Here is a 23,986-nt window from a genome sequence, read left to right on the forward strand (position 1 = left end):
CTCTAGCTGCCTCTTCACCTGACTTCTAGATACAGAAAAGTGGGAGGGAAAGGGAGCAGCATCATCTCCTGATTTAGATTCAACAAATATGCATACTGTAATATATGTATTGAATATATTGAATAATATATTGTATATGTATTGAATGTCCATATAAATATGGACATTCAATAAATATGTAGTTTTAATCTAAAATGTGTAAAATAACGTTTTGTTTTTCCAAGTTTTTCTGTGTTGACAAGGTTTAATCATTCAAAGTTGTGATAGCTCTTTCTGAAGCTCAGAAGGTAACAAATAATAACTCAGTAATGTGGATTGTATCCAGATGGGATCCCCCGCTCAGTTCTGAAGGACTGGAGGAAAGTGAAGAAGCTGAAGCAGACAGGGGAGTCCTTCCTGCAGGACGACTCCTGCTCAGAAATTGGACCCACTCTGCAGAAATGTCGGGAGTGTCGAGTGGTTCGCCGTAAAAAAAGCGAGGAGCCAGCACATTCTCCTGTCTTCTGTAGATTCTACTATTTCAGGAGGTAAAGAATTTACTCATCTCTCTTCTTGTTTGTATTTGTTTACAGTCATTATTATCTCATGCATCATATGCCTTTCATGCCACAGTTAAGATCACTTCATGTTGAGAAATGACAGAGTTGAAGCTGCTTTTGTCAAATCTTGAAAATGATGTTTTATGCTCCATCTTATGCAATACTGTGATACTATTATCAAAGTATTTTTTATGGACAACACTCGGTTAATACCACATCAGATTTCAGTCAAGTGTATCTATAGTTTACTGAATTACAGACATTTTGCATTGACTGTTGGCTAGCTTTGGCCACCGTCTTAAATTGTGTTGATTCTAAAATTGACCTACAATAGAAGAGCATCCAGTTATTAATTTATTAATTCATTTAAAATCCACCCAGTGGTTCACGAGATTCCAGATGACTGGACTACTGCAGCAGTGATTAGAGACAAAGGTAGGAAGGTAGGCCTACTTGGTGTCATCTGGACAAAAACAAATCAGGAAACCTGGTGGTGGAATAATGAAGTGCAGGAATAGCAAGAAGAAATGGGACAGTGACAGGACTGAAGAGAGGAGGCAGAATAATATTGAGATACAATGTAGGACAAAGGAAGGCAGCAGAGGCAAAGCAGAGAGCGTATGATGAGATGTACGAGAGGCTGGACTCTAAGGAGGGAGGGAAGGACTTGTATCGACTGGTGAGCCAGAGAGATCAGGCTGGAACAAATGAGCAGCAGGTTCAACTTGTTAAAAATAGAAATGATAATGTTGTAACAGGTGAGGAGAGTATGGAGTACTTTGAAGAGATATTAAATAAAGAGAATGAAATGTAAAGAAGAGTAGCGGTTATAGAAACTGTGGAGCAGGAAGTGAAAAAGATTAGTGATGATGAGGAAGAAGGGGAAGGCAGTAGGAATGTGCCATATGGCAAAAAATTCATATCACGATAAACATTATGATGAGTGACGGTAACGATATATATCATGATATAAAACTTATAATAGAAAATAAATAAATCACATATTAATTGTGTGGAATAAATATGTAAAGGTAAAAAAATTTGGACTTTAAAATCTCCTTTTTTAAGGGACACTTTAAAGTCTCCCATAAAAATCTAAATTTGAGGGAGCTCTACACACACACACTAACTTTGATGTAACAGATATCTGCATCCATTGGATGTTGTGTTTGGTATCACCAGCTTCGTTTTAAGGTGGTAAAACAAATTGTTTGTATTTATTCCTTTCTACACACTTTGCAGATTATTTTTCTGCACTCCACCTGTTTAATCTGTGCGCGCTCCAGCAGGGTGACAATCATCCTGTTTTTTTTTTAAAGACAGTCTGACTGTCAACCTTTCCCACAGCTCTTCTCCGCTGCAGGAGACAGTAAAGGCTGAGTTTTATAGTCACTCTTTGGACCGCGCGCGGAGTGCACGCGGAGTGTGCGCGCATTCGGCCGTGCGGCGTCGCGCTGTGACCGCAGGAGAAACGAGGTCCAGACTCAGMRAGCTTTTGTGAGTCCTGGAGCACTACTTCACCTGCACTGACTGTCGCCTCGCTGCGTCACCATGTGCTGCGGCGCGCGCTCCTCCTGCTGCAGGCAGTGTGGTCGGTCCGACCGGACTGACCGGACCGGACACGCCGTCACGTAAACATGTAAACAGTTAGGCGTTCATTTTCACACACCTGAACCAGGTCCAGATAAGTTGTTTTTTTCCCCTCCTCATTTGCGCTCTCAGCCACGCTGCTTCCTGCTTCCTCTGTTTTGACTCCAGCTGGTTACATCATCAAAAACAATTGCACTGTTGGCTGGTAGACTACAGATCTCTATCATAGGACAAATTTATATTGTTTCTACCATATATCCTTTACATCGCACGTTCCTAGAAGGCAGTTGCACCTGATGACCAGTGGAGGTATGGAAATGTCTTGGAGAGATGGCAGCGAGGCTTTTGACTTGATTATTAAATGACATTGTGTAGAATTTAAAAGAATCCCTGAGGAATGGAGGAGAAGTGGGCTGGTAACAGTTTTTTCAGAACAAGGATGATGTACAGAGTTGAAGCAACTACAGGAGAATTCAAATGATGAACTACATGATGAAGATCTGGGAGAGAGATGTTGAAGCTAGACTAAGACAAGAGGTGACTCTTTGTGAGCAGCAGAATGGTTTAATGCCAGGTTAGAGCTCCACAGACACCATCTTTACTTTGAGGATGATGATGGAAAAGAACAGGAGGTCAGAAGAACTTCTTCACGTTTTCATGGATTTAGAAACTCGTGACCTGGTGTTAGTGTTTGTTTGTCTGTTTTAAACTTGTGGAATGACTTTTTCTCTTTTGTTTGGACCTGAGATCAGTGTTAAAGGTCTTTTTTATAATTAATGTGCCTTATTAAAAAAGATGGCTATTTGAGAAATTGTTTTGTTTGATATACTATTAAGAAATGTTTGTTTGCTAAGAGTTTATTTCAAATAGTATAATTTACAGTGTCATTTGGTTTTGATGTTTATTTATGTTATGATCTTACCCATTTTTGACTAGTCTTATCTCCTGGCATGTTATCGATTATCATCGGTTATCAGCTGTTAGAAGGATAAAGTTATCGGTATCGGTTTTTAAAATAAGTTATTGTGCATCCCTAGTTAGAGGACATGGAGGTAGTTGGAACAGAGGTCGCACTAGACTTTTTTGCTGTCCGTCATTTTGACTGACAGGGTAAAAAAATGGCCCTGTGATGGACTTGCGACCTGTCCAGGGTGTACCCCGCCCCTCGCACTGTGACTGCTGGATATGGGCACCAGTGACCCACGCAACCCTGAAAAGGAAGAAGCGTGTACAGAAAATGGATGGATGGATGGTAAAAAACTCTGCCATGATCAATTTTTACCCGTCACTTCCTTTTTTAAATGATAATGACTAAACATTCATAAAATATGGCCATTGTCATGTTGTTTTTACAGCTCTGCCTCAGATGCTGTGCCTGCAGGATTTTATTGGAGAAAATCTCATCAGCGCACCTCAGACTACAGGTCACATGAGCGCAATGCACACGGTGCTGAAAAACAGCGCATCTGACCCACACCAGGCCCAACGTGCACAATGACGCACACACACTGTCCCCCTTTTGACTCATTTACCTAAAGAAAAGTAAAAATAATAATATGAATATCTACAAACATTATTTAGTGGCTGCAGTTTGCAACATTAGGTAATGCCTCATTCCTGTCTCTGCCTCCCCTGCAGGAGGACGAGAGAAAAGATAAAGGCAGAGATGCAGTCAGTCATAACGCACCGCTGCCACCGTGTTAAAAATATTATTAATTAAAAACAGAAAACGAGTAGATTTCATTTATATAATAAAATATCTCTAAGAAAAATCTCACGTTACGCACATCTGCGCCAGGGGTTCAGAAGAAACCCACGCTCTGCTTCGACACTGTTGAAATAACAAGCACCATTTCAGGCAAAGTTTTAACATCAGAAAACATTTCTCCAGTCAAAGTCATCAGAAGTCAGCAAGACTTTATTTCCAAGTCCCAAAGCTGAGGCTTTAGCAGGAGGAAGTCCCGCAGCGTGCACTCCCACTGCGCCACTGGTTCAGCTGTGCCTCAGACTGCTCCAAAGCCTCCTGTTGTCTTCGATGTGCAGTCAGCTCCTGGATATGCATTCAGTATGGTGTCTAGATCTGAGATGATGATCAGATGGGAATCTTTTATTTATTTTAGATTAAATAAGACCTCCGTGATGTAGGCCTGCTCTGTGCGTAAAGCTGAAAATGTCTGTGTGAGTGTGATGCCACAGAGCCGTCTTGTGAAACCTCGTAGATATTTTTTTTCCGCCTCAACTGGCTTGTTTATTAAGTCTTCCAGACTTCAGCCTTCATACTTTAATAAGACGTGAGACAGCGGGTTGATGATTGCGCAATTTCAACTCATCTTTTCCTGACAGAGTATAAACAGGCTGAAGACACGGTGGGCCATAACTTATCATAAATCCTCCCTCTGCCCTCCCACAGCTCATATAAAGTATATAAACTACAATAACGATGGCTGGATAGTGTTTTTTCCTCTCAACATCAGTGTTAAGTTGAGTGAAGAAAAGCCGTTTTTAAAATTTTATTTATTTTTTTGTTAACGGTAGACGGAAAAAGACGTGACCAGCTGCGCTCACGTTCATCCTTGGGGCCTGGATCAAACCAGCTGCTCTTTGAGCTCTTTTTAAAACCGGCTTCATGCAAAAAAATATAATTTTAAAGAAAATAACACGCAGAAGGAATTGAGCTGCTCTAGTCCTGTTCTGGTGGTCCAGCTCCAACTCCTCGGCAGCGCCGAGGAGTTGGAGCTGGACCACCAGAACAGGACCTCAGCCAAAGCTGAGGACCACTAGCCTAGACACTAGTGCTCCTGATGAACAAACACACCCACAAACTGTGGACCTATCACACACTGTGAGCCGCAACATCCCATCAGCACAATTCTGACTGGAGGCCATGCACAAGACGGCTGTAACCAGGGGATAGCAGCGGGAGAGCAGATGGAAGTTGTGCTATTTAAATAAAAAATGTTTTTACTCAGCAGGGGGAAAAGACGTGCGACTTGAAGTATAAACCAGGTTTGAAGAGGTCAGGGGTGTTAACTGCAATCTGTCAAAATGACGGACGGCCTTCAGATTTTTCCGTCATTGTGTAAAAAATCAGTCAAATATGGAAAGTATTCGGTTAATGCGACCTCTGAGTTGGAGTGAGGACAGTGAGGTGGAGGAGGATGGCCACAGTGGAGATCCCTGAAGAGGAAACAGACCAAAGAAGAAGAAATATTAGATATTTCAAACAGGGTGGCCAAAGTTTAAAGCAAAGATCTTGCACAATGTTAGCTACAACCACTCCAATCATGACTGTAGGTCACTATTTTTCAATTAGATTGAATTGTATTTATTTTTGTTTTCTAGATTCTTTTTATCGGACTTCATCTTATTTTAATTTTTTATGTATCTATTTTTGGTCTCTACTTTCCTTTAGTTTTTTGTACTTCTAGTTTCAACTTCATCCAAACACGTTTTTTTGTGTTTTCTGTTGCCATGATGCCACAGGAGTCCCCAACTTTTCTGTTGACTATAACCTCTTTTTTTCATCAGGCTTTACTACACTAAAAATGGAGTTATTCGAATGGATGGCTTCTCTTCCCCAGACCAGTTTGACGATGAGGCCCTGGCCCTGTGGGTCCCAGGTCCTGTGGAGGAGAGCCAGCTGGACCAAACCACAGCCAAGTACATTCTCACTTTCATAGGAGATAAGTTCTGTCAGATGGTTATGACTGAAAACACTGCTGCCAGCTGGATAAAGAAGGATGGTAAGAGTTCTTATAAAATTCATAGAGCTTAGATTCAATTATTACTAGCTCAAATGATTCAAACTTTTGCTTTATTTTGAGTTACCATACCAAATATTTGACTGTGTGAAACATTCATATGTGTAGGAGGAAAGTACATTATTGATCCAGCTTTAAGTGTAATCATTCTTCCTCTTAACCATTTATTATGTAACACAAAGTCAGTTCACAGCAATAAATGTCACCAGCTTTTTTTTTAAAGGAAGTTAACATTAATGAAAAATACAGGGGTTAGACAATGAAACAAACACCTGCCGTGTTAGTGTGGGAGGTTTCATGACTAAACTGGACCAGCCTGGTGGTCAGTCTTCATTAATTGCACAATGGACCAGTTAGAGCAGAGTGTGAAGGTTCAGTTAGCAGGGTAAGAGCACAGTTTGACTCTAAATATTACAATGCACACAACATTATGGATGAAATACCAGAGTTCAAACGAGGACAAGTTGTTGGTGCACATCTTGCTGGAGCATCTGTGACCAAGACAGCAAGTCTTTGTGATGTATCAAGAGCCACAGTATCCAGGCTAATGCCAGCATACCACCAAGAAGAAGCTAGCTAGGATACCACTCCCCACGCTGCTGCTCGCTAATGTCCGATCGCTGGATAATAAAATGGACGAACTAAGACTCAGGCTCATTTCAGATCGCCAAACAAGGAACTGCTGTGTTTTCATTTTCACGGACTCTTGGCTCCATAACTGTAAACCGGACTCTGCTATCAGGCTACAGGGGCTAACAGCGCACCGCGTTGACCGCACTGACGCATCACTCAAAACAAAGGGTGGAGGACTGTGTGTGTTTGTAAACGATCGGTGGTGCACCAACTCAGCTGTTGTTGAGTGATTCTGCTCTCCTGACTTGGTTGGAATACATGGTGGTGAGATGCCGGCCCTTCTACCTCCCTTGGGAATTCACCGTAATCCAGATATGGGCTGTCTATATTCCTCCACATTGTGACGCTAAGTTGGCGCTAGCTACGCTAGCTAATGCTATTAGCAAACAACAGTCTAGTCACCCAGAGGCTGCGCTCATTGTTGCAGGTGATTTCAATCAGACTGACCTCAGAACTGTCTGCTCCAGGCTTCACCAGCACATATCATACCCAACACGAGGAAAAAACACACTGGATCACGTCTACACCAACATCCAGAAGGCGTACAGCACCACCCCTCTGCCTCCATTTGATAAGAGTGACCACATTTCACTCCTCATGAAACCCACATACGAACAGCTGCTAAAGTGGGTTAAAGCAAGTGTGAGGACTGTACGTGTGTGGCCAGAAGGGGCTGAATCAGCTCTGCAGGACTGCTTTCAGTGTACTGACTGGGATGTGTTTAAAACAGCAGCCACCAGTGACCTGCTTGTTGATGTAAATGAATATGCATCATCTGTCACTGGGTTCATCAAGAAGTGTGTGGATGATGTGACTGAAACAAAGCAAATTTGCACACTCCCAAACCAAAAGCCGTGGATGAACAGTGAAGTTTGTTGCCTGCTGAAGGCTCCAGATGCTGCCTTTAGATCTGGCAACAGTGAAGAACTTAAAGTTGCCAGACACAATCTGAAGGTTGGCATTAGAGCTGCTAAACACACCTACAGCACACAAATTGCAGCCTGCTTCAACTCCAGCTCAGACCCCAGACGTATACAGTATGTGGCAAGGAATCCAAACTGTCACTGACTGTAAAAGTAAAGCCAACAGCACCACGTGCACAGACTCCTCCCACCCTGCTGAGCTGAACACCTTCTATGCTCGCTTTGAGGACACTGCTCAGGCACAGCTGACCACCACTGCTCTGCCCTCCTCCACCACAGACGAGCCCTCATATTGGCTACTGAAGAGGCGAGAAGAGCTCTGATGAGAGTACCGGCCCGGAAAGCAGCCGGCCCAGATGGAATCCCAGGCAGAATCTTAAAATCGTATGCCAACCAACTCGCGGCCCCCTTTACAGACATCTACAACGCCTCTCTGGCACAGTCCACTGTTCCGGCCTGCTTCAAAGCCACTACAATTATCCCTATCTCAAAGAAAACCACCATCTCCTGCCTGAATGACTATGTCCCATCGCTCTCACACCTGTTGTGATGAAGTGCTTTGAGAGGCTGATTCTGGGTCACATTAAGAACAGCCTTCCTGGCACTCTGGATCCACATCAGTTTGCCTACTGGGCAAACAGATCTACAGATGATGCAGTCGCCCTGGCATTGCACACAGCACTCAACCATCTGGAAGGAACAACACATACGTCAGAATGCTGTTTGTTGATTTTAGCTCCACATTTAACACCTTAATCCCATCCCAACTGGTATCCAAGCTCAACACCCTTGGAATCAGTAACTCACTCTGTAGCTGGATTATGGACTTCCTCACTGGCAGACCACAGTCAGYCAGAATGGGTGACCACACCTCCTCCAGCCTCACACTCAGCACCGGCTGCCCACAAGGCTGTGTGCCCTCACCCCTGCTCTTCACCCTGTACACTCATGACTGCCTCGCTAAACACTGCACCAACACCATCATCAAGTTTGATGATGACACTACAGTCATTGGCAATATCTCTAATGATGACGAGGGGGCGTACAGGGAGGAAGTGAAGCTCCTGGCAGAGTGGTGCACCACCAACAACCTCTCCCTCAACACCAGCACAACCAAGGAGCTGATTRTGGACTTCAGGCGAGGGAGTAGAGCGCACAAACCCCTGAGTATTGAGGGGACATCAGTGGAGAGAGTGGACAGCTTCAGGTTCCTCTGTGTTTATATCTCAGAGGATCTCACCTGGTCACTGAATACATCCCATATTATCAGGAAAGCCCAACGGCGCCTCCACTTCCTCCGTCGTCTGAAGAGGGCTAACCTGCCACAGCAGCTACTCTGTATCTTCTACAGGTCCACTGTGGAGAGTCTTCTTCTACAGGTCCACTGTGGAGAGTCTTCTGAGCAGCTGTCTCACAGTGTGGTATGGTAGTGCCACTGCTGCTGAACACAAGGCTCTGCAGAAAGTAGTGAAGACTGCTCAGTTCATCACTGCAGCTGCCCTCCCACCCATGCAGGACCTCTACAACAAGAGATGTGTGAAGAAAGCTGTCAGTATCTCCTCTGACCCCACCCACCTCAGCAACTTCCTGTTTCAACCCCTGCCATCTGGAAGAAGGTACAGGATCATCAGAGCCAGAACCACCAGACTCAAGAACAGCTTCTTTCTCTGTGCTGTTAAACTGGTGACCCCAGCCACTCCAGTCACAACCTGAACTATCATAGACTGTCCGTTGTCCACACCCAGTTCACTTCATACACACGATTGTGTATTTAATGTTTGTGTCTAATGTTTAAGCACGTCTTGTCTTCACTATGTCCTTTGTTGTTGCACTGGAGATCTAGCTTAAAAGCATTTCATTGCACTGTACAACCCTGTTTCAGTATAATGACAATGAATTGAATTGAATTGAATTGAATTGAATTGAATTGAATTGAATTGAACTGAATTGAATTGAATTGAATTGAATTGAATTGAATTGAACTGAATTGATCCAACCACATCCAACAGGATTAACTGTGGACACAAGAGGAAGCTGTCTGAAAGGGATGTTATGGTCTAAAACCAGCTGTTTCACTTTCATTGTCTAACCCCTGTAGTTTATCAAAGTAAAATGTAAATATGGTAAACTCAAGGTTTATGGAGCTGGACAGGGAGAGAGGGAGTGCCATAACTTAGTTTGTTTTTTATTATTGTGCCATATTGTGTGTGTTTCAGGCAAGCTGGCATGGAAGCGAGCAGTGAGGGGGGTCAGGGAGATGTGTGACGCATGTGAAGCAACGCTCTTCAACATCCACTGGGTCTGCCAGAAATGTGGCTTTGTTGTCTGCTTGGACTGTTACAAAGCCAAGGAGAAGAGGAGCTCCAAAGGTCAGTGTTTGTGTTAGATCCACCCATCCAGCCATCGTCTTCTTCTTGTTCCAGGGTTAGGTCTCAGGAGCAGCAGCTTGGCCAGAAAGGTTCAGACATCTCTTTCCCCAGCCACCTCTTCCAGCTCTCCTCTCTCCCAAATAACTACACTTCTGAACCTAAGGCCAGCTACCCTGCAGAGAAAACTCATTTAGATCGCTTGTATCCAAGATCTCATTCTTTCTGTCGCTGCTCAAAGGTCATCACCATAGGTGAGGGTAGGAACGTAGACCAAACGTAAACAGAGCTTCTCCTTACAGCTCACTTCCCTCTGAACCACAACAGACCGGTACAAAAGTTCACACTGCAGGCAGATGCAACCCAAATCAGATTTTTATGACAGTCTGAATACGACAAATCTGTTTTTGTTTTTGTTTGTGTTTTTCAAATCTGACCCAGGCCTTTTCAGAAACATATGATCTTTTTCAAATTGACTGCAGTTTGAACACACGTCGCATTACATATGACTTTCATCAGGAGGAGGGGCTGAATGATCAACAAGATACTAACCTCAAGTCACGCTGTTTAAATCTGTAGCTCCGTGTGTTTACAGCTCCAAAACACAAGTCCAGTTGCTTCATCTTTTTACTTTTCATTTTCCATGTAGATGGTATGATAGTAACGATCAGTCATGGTCACGGACCATATCGATTCTAAAGTTACTCAGTCGGTACTTTGATTCCAGCTCATTGCTTTGTTCCAGAAATAAAAAGCTTCACAGGAGCATCCCGGTCAAAGGCAGGTTCAGATATAAACACTGAACTAAACAAGCATGTCAGATAATTATTTAATCAGTTCTGATTGAACAACAACTTCAGATTTGACTTGCTAAAAGTAGCATCCATGCTAACTCTGTAAACAAACAGCCAGCTGAAAGAGATGTCACGTCTTTTACTGTGCATGTGGGTCACATCAGTGCCGGGTACCATAAATGGTAAACAGACTATACTTGTATAACGCCTTTCTATCCAACCAGGACACTCAAAGCTCTTCACACTACAATCTGTGTCCTCATTTATCCATTCACACAGCACTCTGTTAGCTCTCTACAAAGATAACATGTACAATCATCTGTGGAGACTAATCAGTGCCAATCACATTCATACACTGATGGGACACACATCAGAGGCATTAGGGGTTAAAGTATCTTGCCCAAGGACACAACAACTGAGACAGCTGGACGGGGTATCGAACCGGCGACCTTGCAGTTCCAGGACAACTCTCCTAACCGCTCTGCCACAGTTGCCCCAGGTCACATTTAAAATGTAATGTGAACGTTCACACCAAGAAATCTGAACTGAGCATTAAGACTTGCAGTGTGAACATAGTTTCCTAGCCCCCTCAGCCCCCCTTGTCCGTTGATGTAGGCCACCACTGTGGAGTTGTCTGTTTTCACCAGGACATTGCTCCCTTTGAGCCATGGGAGAAAGTGTTTCAAAGCTAGATGAACAGCCAACAGCTCCAAGCAGTTTATGTGAGTCGAGCGCATGTGGGCCCTTCATCTGCCATTTATGGATTTCCTGTCGTGAGTGGCACCCCAGCCAACCAGAGAGACATCTGTGGTGATCACTTTGCGGGTAGAAATGGTGCCCATAGGGGTGCCCTGAGTCAGAAAGCCTTGGCTCTTCCACTGACAAAGAGCTAGGGAGCAGGTTGGAGAGACTACTACTCTGTGGTGGCCATCGTGGTGTGGGTCCAGGTTCAGGGATGACACCCATGACTGGATTCCCCTCATATAGAGATGACCAAATGGTATTGCCACTACCGAGGAAGCCATTAGATCTAACAGTCCCTGGCATTGTTTCAGGGTAACTGAGTTCCACCTGCGAAAACGAGCTAGATTTAAACGCATGACCTCTACCCTTTCTTGGGATAAAAAAGCTTTGAACTGGAGAGAGTCCAGACTCAGCCCTATGAAAGTGATGCGTTGAGAGGGTGTTAGGACACTCTTTTCTAGGTTTATCTGAAAACCTATATGCTCAAATGCTGCACCACTATGTTGGTGGTGTGAGTTGCCTCCTGGGGTGATTGAGCAGACACTAGCCAGTCGTCTATGTACGTGGCCATGCGTAAGCCCCTTTCCCTGAGTGGAGCCACTGCAGCCTCTGTGCATTTTACAAACACTCGGGCTCAGTAATAACCCAAAGGGCAGAATCACAAACTCGTATGCTGTCCCCTGGAATGCGAAACGCAGGTATTTCCGGTGAGGGGGATAAATTGGTATGTGGAAATAAGCATCCTTCAGGTCAACTGAAGTGAACCAGTCGCCCACTCGCACCAATCTCAGCAGAGAGACGTGAGCCAGCATCCTGAATTTGAATTTCCTCAGGTAATGATTCAAGGCACGGAGATCCAAAATGGCTCTCATTCCCCGTCCACCTTTCTTTGGGACAAGGAAATACCTTGAGTAAAACCCGTTGTGGGTTTCTGGGGGGAACAACTCTTATTGCTCCCTTTTTCTTTAGCATGTAAATTTCTTCCAGAAGAGTATTTACATTTTCCATTTTTGCCTGGGATGACACAATCTTTGTGAAATGGAGTGGAGTGGCTTTGAACTGGAGTCTGTTTTTTTTTCTGCTTGGCCTTCAGAGGAGTCGGACACTTTTTGCTCTCTCTTCCGACCTTCCCTCTTTTCCCTGCTTTGCTGCTGGATCAAGCCTTTCTTCTACCTATCATTTGACACCAAAAGAATATGGATCTGGTCAGCTGGTCTCTGAATGCAGTTGACACCATTTTTTCCACTCTGAGATTAGAGCTTGGAGAGCGCAGTTGTCCCAGTGGAACCGTAGCTGCCAGGCAAGTGACTGGTAGCTGGGGTGGAACCTGATCTGCCTGGCACCTCTTTCCATTGAGGACGTTGAAGATGTTTTTATATTCGGATTTATGATAATCTGATTCCTGCTGATCGGCTGTGTAGGTGTTCTGATTTATCGGATGAGAATGACCCTGATGGCGGTCCAGGCCTGTGAGAAACTGTCAGTGTCCCTGGATGGGATCTCCCGTACTGTGAACGCACAGACTCAAATGATGGGGGAGTTGAATCGTAAACTGGATGTGGTTCTGGCTAGGACCGCAGCCCAGCGGTGTGAGGAGTAAGGCAACATCTGGGTGAAGTTCGTACGGGAGAGGCGAGATGGTAATCAAATCTGGAATTTTGGCTTTTTTTTTTCGCAACACAGAAGCACAGTTAAGACTTAAAAGCAGTGGAAGAAAAAGTCTGCTGCTTGCCCAAAAGAATTATTTTCTATCATCGGATTCCCACAGATGTGACCTTGGTTGCAGGCTGATAAACCTCCCTGGATGATATGTGTGGAGGAAGCCTTGACACCCCCCCCCCCCCCCCACACACACACACACACACACACACGCACACACACACACACACACACACACACACCTTAACCCCCACCAGTGTCTGGACCCGGTCTGAAGGCCACGCTGGGGAAAGTGATAACAGCTGGTTGGACTCTGAAGGTCTCTGATTGGTCCTGGCATGCTTCCTTGGATGTCACTGGCTCCGCTGCTCCCCTTCCCCCTTCCATATGTTTGGTTCCCCCACACCCCCTCCCTCCCCCCTCCTTAGCTGCTTCTTTCGCAGAGTAGTTTTTTGTGCGCATGCTCGTGTGTTTTTCTGTATAAAACATAGGATCAAAGCTCTTTTTTGAACTCATCCTTTCTGCGTGTGTGTATTCTAAACTGCAAAGGTAGCTCACTACATTGCGCAAGGTCCTGGGCATCATTCCCCCGTGTCTGTCATGTGTGTTTCTCCAGACAGATGTTCTAAACTGCAAATTTCGTTCTACATTGCATCTTGATGTTGTGTACAAATGACAATAAACTATTCTTGATTCTTGTATCCCTGCTCGATTGTCCGTAACACCCAGTATGACTGTGTGCAGGCTGCCCAGCGCTCTCTGTGTAATGAGAGGGGGCTGACTGACTACTGTGGTAAAATTGGGGCAATGCTGCCCCCTTCTGGTCAAACACCAGAACATGCCACAACCATCCCCGTTGCCTCCTCTAACGTGCGGCAGGGGTTTGTCTGTGACGCTGTCTTCACAGCTGCAGACACGTGTCTCCTCCAGCTGCATTATGGTAGACAGCAGTGTGTTTTTCAACATATTTTTTGTTTTTAATTTTTTTACAATGTTGAACAGCGCCCTCGGCTTTCCGCCTGGATGCGTGTGTTGGAACATTTTTTACAGAGTGCATGTAAAAAGAGCTTCTGTGGCAACTGTTTGAACACTTTTTCTTTACTGTTGGCCCCGGAACAAGCATAACTGCTTGGGGTTGGCACACTGTGTGAAACATTTCTTCCCGGGCCGGCTTCAGAACTGGGCCTGGGGGTGGTGGGGTGGCCTGTGAAAATAGTGAACTGGGCTCGCTGCCACGAGAGGTGAGGCTGTTAGGCCTGTCGCTTCTTCCTCCTGCTCATAGAGGCTGTGGGTGGAGGCTGGCAGACTGAGGACGTGCCTGAGGGGATTGCTTCCTGGCCCACTGGTTTTTCAGAACCTCCAGGGCGTGGTGTCACGGCCTGCGCATTAGGCACCTTGGGGATCCTGAAAGCCGAAGGTGGGCAAGCGGCAGCCGATGCGTATGAATGGCGTGGCGCCGGAGCGGAGGCGGCAGGTTGTACTTTTCTTGGCAGGCAAAGTTTCAGCGCCTCATCATCCCTCTTTTTCTCCTCACACCTCTTCTGCATGGTGGTAACAGCTGCGCCAAAGAGACCATGGGGGAAAACGGGTGTCAAGGAGCTCCTCCTTCTCCCTGGTTGTCAGGTTTGTGAGCCCAAGACAGTGTGTCATCTCCTGAAGAACCATGAGACCCATGGCCTTCCCCGTGGCTTGTATCGCCAGCTTTTGGAGGCGGAGAATGTGATCCGTTATGACACAGATTTCTTCCCAGAGGGTGTTATCTGGTTTAGCGGACATATCATCTTCCAACTCCACCTGGTACGCCGTCAAAATGGAGGAGGCGTCAGGGCTCTTGCGAACAGGGCAGCCGTCTTATAGCTCTTGTCAGTGAGGCTGGACTGAAAACAGTCAGTCTTGAATGGGAGGGATGCAGCGGTTGATGACAGTGAAGTTTTCGGATAGAGGTGGCTAGCGACCAGTGGCTCCACAGACGGCATCTGACGTAAGCTGTAAGCCTCAATCCCCTCACAATCCAGCAGAGAACTCCCCGCAATGGGATGTTTTTCGGTGTAGGGCTTGTCCCTCCATGTCACCGCAATTTCCTCCAGCAGCTCCGGGAAGACAGTCGGCACATGTTTTCCGGTCTTCCAAGCCTTCGGCAGCTTCTTCCCATCAAACGGAGATTTTACAACCTTGGCCTGAACAGCTGGCCATGGAATGTTTAGGCTCGCGGCCGCACGTTTGCACGTCCTGCATATCCATGTCCTGGGGGCAAAGCGCCGTCGGTTTGCCATCTTCCCCCGCCGCGGGAGGCTTTGCAGCCCTGTTGCGGCTAAGGACGGTGAGGTCCTCCTCGTCTTCATCCGACATCATGAGCTCTGAGTCCTCCAACTGTGTCCCGTCCTCATCCCCCTCTGCCTCCAGGAGTGTTTGAGAATTAGCGAGCTTGTCTCACATTTCATCAGCCTGTAGCAGTGGGAAAGTCGGGGGTATTAGCTGGGGGTCTGAGTCCGCCCAGTTCAGGCAAGGTGTAGCGAGCGGCTCCACCTCCGTTACAGCTTGGGGTGTGGCCGACCCGCACATGACCGGGTCTCCACCAGGCAAGCTGACTTCACTGGCTAGCCTGCGGCATAGCAGCTTGCGTGGAAACGACGCACTGTGGATACACTCCTGCGTGGAGGCTAAAGCTGCCTGGGCATGGGCTGCGCCCAGGCAGGCCGCACACACGTGGTGAGTGTCCCAGGAGGAAATTTTTCTGCCACAGGGACAGAGTTTAGCTCCTTCATCCACCAAATCGGTGTTAGCCACTGTAGCCATGTTAGCAGTTTTCCACCTCTCTCTCAGGAAGCTTGTGCAGCTAGTTGGTAAGAGCGGGGAGAAAATATTGCTGTTTCCTCGCTGCTTTATAAGGTGGGGCCACCAGTAAAAATATTTCTACTTTTAATTTAAGTATTGCTACTTGCCGAAAAGTGGGAGTATTGCTACTTTGCACCTGTGCTAGCTGAGGAAAGTATTGCTACTTTGCACTTGCGCTTGTGGGGTTGAAAGTATTGCTACTTCCTACTTAGCTAGTTGATAAAGTATTGCTACTTCCCCAGACCAGCAGACAACCGTATGGCTGGGAACAAGCGCCCTGTGACCGAAGTTGCACCCGGTCGTTGGACAGTTTAGCTTCGCACCCAGTGGTACAGTTGTCAGCAGGCTTCTGTGAGAAACGAGAAGAGGTTTTTGAATAATGACTGATGCTATGTCAGCCCCTTTTATAGAGGGAGGGTCAGGGCCCCTCCTGACATAGATGTCACATGTGCCAGCCAATCAGGGCTGGCATAATGAAATTTAAGCTTCTGATGAGGTCACGCAGGAGGCGTTCCCCATAGTGAGACTCGAAACGAATGCTATGAAAGAGAACATCAGAGATTACCGTTTGTTTTGTAAATAGTGAGTGGTAGAAAACTGTAACGGTCATGCATGAATTTTTAATTTCTGAAGTGTTTTGTGTAAGAGAAATTACAAGTTAAAACGATCCTTTATTTAGTTCTGAACAAATGTGTAGAGTCTATAGATGTCCACTCTGTATTCTGGAAAGATGTGAGTGAAAATAGCAAAGAGAGGCACACAGAGAAAGAAGACACAACGTGTGGTTCGATGTATGTTTTCTCATTTTTAACAACCAAAAAAAGTTGTGGGAAATAGAGTGACTGGAATAATTAATAATAAATTTTCATGATCAAACCTCCTTTCTTGGCAGTTTTTTGTAAAAGTAGTTGTTTTAACTGTTTGATTTGTTTTTCTCTGTTTAGATAAAGAGCTTTACGGATGGTTGAAGTGTGTTAAAGGACAACCTCACGACCACAAACATCTCATGCCAACACAGATTATCCCAGGAAAAGGTGTGCAACATACATGACTAGTCCATTTTATTTTGTATTAAAATAGTAGCCTCAATCACAACTTTGTCCTCATCATAATCAGTAATATGGATCCAAATGTTAATTTTCTGACATGTTAAAGTTGAGTTGTATCTTTCTGATTTATTTTTAGTGTTGACAGAGTTGGTGACCTTCATGCATTCCCTGAGAGACAAACACAACATAAAGTCCCACTGCCCCTGCACCAGCAAACAGAGTCTGCTTTCTAAACTACCAGCCACCAACGGAGTCTCACAGGTACCGATGATTCCAGCTGCTGGCCTCAGGTCCTGCCTGCCACACTGAATCTTAGAAACCTGTGAAAGAAGCAAAAGATGGTTGTGTGGTCAATGGAAATGAACAATATTTCTGTTTGTTTACACTTTAGCTTGATAGCCGGCTGTTTGTGTCTGCTAGGTTCTGCAAAATGTGCTAAACCACAGCAACAAGCTGTCTCTGATGAAAGCTGAGCCGGGCTCCCAGCAGAACGCTGGTCACGAAGGAGCCAAAGCAGAAACCAATGGAAGAGGTGGTGGAGGAAGCAGCCCAGGAAGTGATGCCGGAAGTATAGCTGCCACCCCACCAGTGTCCCAGTCCCCTCTTCACTTCCTGGCTGACCTGGCAGAGCAGAAATCAAGAGAGGAAAAAAAAGGTTTGATTTCAATCCTTTCTTCTGGAGCTCAAGTTATTTATTCCACAGCGTGTGTTACTGCTGATGTTATTTCAGTTTTTCCTCTGTTTTTTCCCCAAACAGAAAACAAAGAAACAATAGTGCCAGATAAATTTGTGAAAGAAGAAAAGGATGAAGACAGCCTTGAAGTTGTGCAGCAGTGTAAAACCCCCTCACTGATAACCAACAGTTCTGAGCAGGGCTCCACACTCAGAGATTTACTGACCACTACAGCAGGGAAGCTCAAGCTGGGTTCTACCGATGCAGGAATCGCCTTTGCTCCTGTCTACTCTACTGCTTCACAGGTACACATGACACATTATTCAGGCTTAGTGGTCATTATGTAAAAAAAAAGCTCTGAGAAGTTAGATACCCACATTTTGATGTACAGTAATCTGGTTCCTATGCAGACCAGTGATGGACATCGGACAAGCAATGCGCCCATACTGCCAACTCTGGTCTCTAGTTGATCTGCAATTATAGTCACTGTAATGCAGTCACATGACCTTTGAACCTGTGCTGTGTCTGAGTGATTAGCCCTTTTGTTTGTCTCGAGAGTTTGTGTCGTAAACATTGCATATTGTTGAATCATGTTCATGCTTTAGTTTTTGTTTGACCCTTTGTTCTTGATCTGCAGACTGACAAAAGTGGGCGAACCATGCCAAATATCCTAGATGACATCATCGCTTCAGTGGTCGAGAATAAAATTCCCGCCAGTCGCCAGAACATCACCACCAAGTTGTCAGTCAGACAGGATCACATCAACCCCAGCAACACCAGCAATCCTTCTCCAGCTATTAGTGAGGATGTCAAATCAGATAGGAAGAGGCCAGCCCCCCTGTCCACGGTGGTCCCTGAGGACTCAGTCAGTCAGTATCCAGACATTCCCCACAGCTGGTTGAACAACAGGCAGTTACTGTGGTTGAAAGATTACCGGAATCAAAACAACTGGAAGCTGTTCAGAGACTACTGGAAACAAGGACAGGTACTTTTCAGTCTCATTAGTTCCCATCATAAAAAGTGTTTATAAAGAATTGTAAGATAATCTGTTTGTGTTGGTTTTTAGCCTGTTTTGGTGTCAGGGATCCATAAACGCCTAAATTCCACTCTGTGGAAGGCAGATTCTTTTAACCAAGAGTTTGCAGACCATCAGGGAGACCTGGTCAACTGTAGAGAGCAGGTGACATCTAACTCTGGGATAAAGGAATTCTGGGATGGATTTGAGGACATTAACAGTAAGTCCAGCTTTAGTCAGTTTTACACTGACTCACTTTCAGTTCTTCAGTCTAACTAAAGATGTGTTACATGTTCAGAGCGGCCAAAGTCCAAAGATGGAGAACCTATGGTCTACAAACTGAAAGACTGGCCGTCTGGAGAGGAGTTTATGGCTCTCATGCCTTCAAGGTGCGAACATGTCTCGTCTTCATCTTGGAAAATGTTGCAACAAAAACGTCTAAAAATATATAAAGTTCATACAGATATTCACATCGATGATGCAAGCCTGAATTCTTTTACAGATACGATGACTTGATGAAGAACCTTCCACTGCCAGAATATTGTGATCCAGAAGGAAACCTGAACCTGGCCTCCCACCTGCCGTCTTTTTTTGTCAGGCCAGATCTTGGACCAAGACTCTGCTGTGCATATGGTAAGCAGTTCAGCAGCTGTAGCTCAGTGTGAGTTGCTTAATATTAGATGTGTTTTCAGAACTACAACCAACTGAACACCCCCACCCCCGGCAGCACAGTGGAGCAGCAGTTAGACCTGTCGCTTCACAGCAAGAAGGTCACAGGTTCGCCTCCAGCCTGGGCCTTTTTTGTGTGGAGTTTGCAAAGTCTGATAATGAGTAAATGTCAAAGTAGCTGCATGGTGGTTCAGTGGTTAGATCTGTTGCCTCACACATGGGTTTTCACCAGGTACTCTGGTTTCCTCCCACAGGCCAAAAACATACATGTTAGTTTCAGAGTAAATTGTCCTGAGGTGAGAGTGAGCGGGTCAATGGTTGTTTGTGTTAAGAGTCGAGTCGCTCTTACCCAGGTCCGTTGGGATTTTGGAGAGATTAGTAGGAGACACCTTAAAGAATTTAACAGAATTTATTAAAGATTACATGTAAAAACCCACCGAACAGATTTGCAAATCTGGGAGAATGCTGGACCGATACTTTCCTTCGATCGTCAAAGCAGCATCTCATCACATCCATGTAATTCTTAGCTTTTATAATCAAGTCCACTTCTTATGTAATTTCTGAGAATCATACGTTATCAAAAAACTGCAGCCGGTCACGTAGCCCTCCTGCTCTGCCATTGGTTCCATCAAATCTGCCTATTTGCACAGCCTTGAAACGATAAGGAACCCGGACTTTGACCCTGTTCTTCAAACATGTTTTTGACCAGAATGACACATACAGTGACAGTAAAACAGGTCATTACATAGATCAGTTATATAAGATTACTTATTTTGAAAACTTTGAACACATGATGAACTGATTATTAACAGAACACAAAATATAGTTAAAGCTGTTCAACATTTCTACAATCCCCTCTCTTGATCTCTGCTAACACAGAGATCAATACCATGTGTCCTCCAGGACCACTTCAGAGTCTAAGGGCTTCCCTGCTGTGGTCAAAAGAGGCATCGTGGTCCCCCTGTTAATCTCCCCTTTCTCGATAGCAGTTGTGATCAGTCGAACAGAGAGAGATCGAATGCACGGGATGCAACAACAACCACATGTTACTACAATACCAATAAAAACACCAAGGGATACCTTGACAGACATGACCACACTTTTCCACTGTCCAAGCGTCCAGGTCATCCAGTCCCCCAATGGACTGTTTATCCCTGACTGCTCGTGCATAGTGTCGGACAAGATTCGGAGTTCCTGTAAGGCCCTAGTGACCTTCCCGTCCAGCGACGTGTTGTTTGGAATGAACACACAACAAAAACTGGAAAACATTGCACAMACTCCACCCTTTTCTGCTAACAACATGTCCAATGCCATACGAATCTGGATGGCCATCAGAGATGTTTGTGCTAGTTGCTCAGAGAGACCTTCTATTACATCTCTGGTCAGGTTAGCTAATCGAAGAACGTTGTAATGAATGTAGTTTATCCTATCAACATTCTTATTAGGTGTTATGGGAAATATGGCTGAAAAAATGGTAATATTCTCAAATCCGGCCGCAATTTGATCAACTAGTTTGTACTGGTCAGGTACACCTCTTGGCACCCCGATAGCATCTATATAAGTTTGGGAATTGGTGGTCATGTCCCAGGGGTCCACAGTTTCTCGTTTCATCAGGACATGACGCCTTCGTCGTGCTGTTAATGTTGCTGGGGTAGTCGGAGTTGCACGAACGGTTTTGCTTCCTATTATCATTAAGGGAACTGCCAATCTAGTCATGGCACAGACTCCTATAGCATTGATAGGGATGCACACAGACATTCTCTGTCCTCCACAATAATAATATATACCTGATCGCACATACATTCCAATATAACTTTCAGCTCGCATAGTTTTATTTTCATTTATTACCTGGTACGTTAAATTACACTACTCAGGGTCAGTTCGTCCATAATCTTTAAGAGGGGTAGAGCTGGTAAAGTTAAAACACACATACCGATCACTTCTGTGTGGAGTGAAGGCTCCTGGTTTAGTGTTATTATCTATCACTGGAAAAATGCTAGCTAGGTTTGTGCAATTTTCTCATGTAGGTATTCTTGTTAGTTTTAACATGCATTCAAAGCCCCACGTATCATCTGGATACAGGGGGGCAGGTTCCGTGTATAACTGAGGTCTGCCTGATGCACATGCCACACAATCGCCCACATTTTGTTCTTTGGCAGACTGAATAAGCTAGTCAAGCCAAAAGTTACTACCTGTGTAACCGGTGGTGCGTTCAATGATGTCTAGGGGTTTAAGTCTAGTATAATCTACCGCAATTACCTTCTCTCTTCCCTCAGGCTGATAAGGAGTTGGTGTTGTCCTATTTTGCACGACGTTACTCTGGTTAACTAAAAATGGGTCAGTAAATTGTATCATAGCAAACTCTTGTGGATCTCTCCCCACCACATCTGCCCCTATTATAAAAGAGTAATAAGTTGAGTTCTGCTCCTTAAAATCATGCAGCGGTGGTCCCCACTGTCCCTCAAATGAAACCGATATTAAATTTCTATGGGGGGAATAAACTCTCTGAAAGGTAACGTTTTTCCACCACTCTCTCACTGGCTCCTGGAGTCCCTCTGCTGTGGGAATCCAAGACCCAGTGTAGTAATTAGTGTGCTCCCACTTACAGGAAGGCGTCCGAACGAGCTTATAGCCTTCATCGCCCCGAGTGAATTGATGTAAAGCGAGTCTGGGTCCTCCCTCACCTTGAACGAATGGGGGTAAAGAAACCTGGGAGGGGCCTAAGGGATATGCTCCTGCTCGTAACACTGGATCTACACATAAGTAAAGATTATATTCTCTAAAGGACCAGTCTTTCCCTCGACAATCAATTACATCGCAGAGATCAAAATGGAATGTTGTTGTGCTCCCTTGACGAAGCTCAAGGGAGACCCCTTTTTTCATATCTAATTCTATGTACTCTTTAAGGTTTTTTCTGTGTTTTCCTGGCCCATCACTACGTTTGGTATCTATTCCGCGTTTTGATCGGAAAGGTGTTGTCTTATCTGAAGGGAATGGATGRCCGGAGGTGTCAGTGGAACCACATGTCTTATTATCTGGAAAGACACCAAAAAATTCACACAAGTAAATTATTCCCACAATCCCTACTAAAATTAATCCTGCAATCATCACCCACTTCCAACTTCCCTTCATTATAGGGAGAGACGTGCTGTTCGCCTCAAGTTTTCCAAACGGTCTCATATTGAGACTGTTTCTATTTTAGGCCTGATTTGTTTCTATTTATTTAAAATAACGCTTAACTTTTGTAGTTTTGAATATGTAACTTTTAAAATTTTAACTTTATGTTATCATTATTTATTTAACCTTTAGAGTTTTAGATTTATGTTATTATTGATTTAAAATAACGTTATGCTTAACTCTTAGAGTTTTAAATTTACTTTATTTCTAGTTAAACCCTTAGTGAATGATTAACTCAAAACACTTTTCCTGAAACAAGAAAAATACACAATGTTAAGATTGAATAATAGTGAAAACCCTTAACAACAATTCTCACTGCTCGGTGGGACTGTTATGGATGTTTTACAACTTTTTATCCCTGTAAAGTTGGCGCTTCAAAGAAAGTTATTTTTATTCTTATCAACACAGACTGGCTTCATTCACTTCCTCCACTGCCGTATGCTAAAATAACTAGCAGACACTGCGCAGAACATCGACGTTATTCAAAACTCCTCCTTCTGTTCTCTGATTGGTCCAGGTAAAATAAACTACAAGCAGACACTGCGCAGAAAATTAACGTTCTGTTCTCTGATTGGCCCGGCTAAAAATCTGCCAGTGAAATCCTTGTCTATGGGAGAAGTCCCAGACGGAGCAAAGGGAAACTAGAACTGAGCGGAGCTGTGTAGGAAGGCAAGGACCAGGCTAGCAGCGACTTTGAACTGAACTGATATTAAAAGTAATGTAGCTGTAGAGCTCTGTCTAGTGATTCCCCTTCTGAGAGTTTGGTTAAAATCTGTCCACTTGAGGTATTTTGCTTTGCTAACCTGACAAACGTTCACTGAAAGCAAAAACACTGTCTCTCCTTTGCCAATGGCAGTGGATAGTAGAAGGCAGAGGCACAGCATGCAGGTTATCTGAGTAGCTTGATGTGAATTTGGACATTTTCTGTTATGTTTCTTTATCTGACATGATTTTTCTGTAGATGTGGTTTCTATTATCTCTGTGTTCTCCTCTGTAGGCGTAGCTGCATGTCAGGATCAGAACTTTGGGACTGCCAACCTTCACATGGAAGTCTCAGATGTAGTCTCCGTCCTGGTTTATGTTGGAGTGGCCAAAGGGAACGGCGTCCTGTCTAAAACAGGTAAAAACCTTCTGTCGTTTTTTTTAAAAGATTCCTTTAATTTCAGGGAGAACCAACCTCAGTGTGTCTTACTTTTTATTCCATGACTTAATCCCATTGCAAGAGAACATAATAGAACATTAAACATGTCAACATATTTGTTAATAATTACATATTAAAACCACATCCATGTTGATAAGGCAGTGGATGTGGTCTGTGCGAGATTAAAATCAGACACGACTCTCAGCAGCAGAACCACACTTTCCACAGAACAAGTGTGCCAACTCCTCAAACTGHRMCTGGAATCAACCTACTTCACGTACGGGGGGCAATATTATAGGCAGAAACATGGGTGTGCCATGGGATCCCCAGTTTCTCCTATTGTTGCATCCCTCTCTTTCTCTCCCTCTCTCTCCCTCTCTCCCTCTCCCTCTCTCTCTCTCTCCCTCTCTCCCTCTCC

General features: G+C 44.7%; 1 protein-coding gene across 1 annotated transcript in view; it reads left to right on the top strand.

The window, feature by feature from the left end:
• Positions 1-23,986, top strand: part of jmjd1cb (jumonji domain containing 1Cb) — a gene marked incomplete at both ends in the record, with an annotated part of 67,960 nt that overhangs the window by 41,795 nt on the left and 2,179 nt on the right. Inside the window, 12 exon segments of the mRNA XM_014031036.1 lie at positions 326-527; positions 5,658-5,872; positions 9,663-9,815; positions 16,789-16,878; positions 17,030-17,154; positions 17,314-17,548; positions 17,651-17,871; positions 18,204-18,551; positions 18,633-18,801; positions 18,880-18,970; positions 19,084-19,214; positions 23,425-23,547. Coding sequence (XP_013886490.1) covers positions 326-527; positions 5,658-5,872; positions 9,663-9,815; positions 16,789-16,878; positions 17,030-17,154; positions 17,314-17,548; positions 17,651-17,871; positions 18,204-18,551; positions 18,633-18,801; positions 18,880-18,970; positions 19,084-19,214; positions 23,425-23,547 — 2,103 coding nt within the window.

Source organism: Austrofundulus limnaeus, unplaced genomic scaffold (assembly GCF_001266775.1).
Source record: "Austrofundulus limnaeus strain Quisiro unplaced genomic scaffold, Austrofundulus_limnaeus-1.0 Scaffold1166, whole genome shotgun sequence".
NCBI lineage: Eukaryota > Metazoa > Chordata > Actinopteri > Cyprinodontiformes > Rivulidae > Austrofundulus > Austrofundulus limnaeus.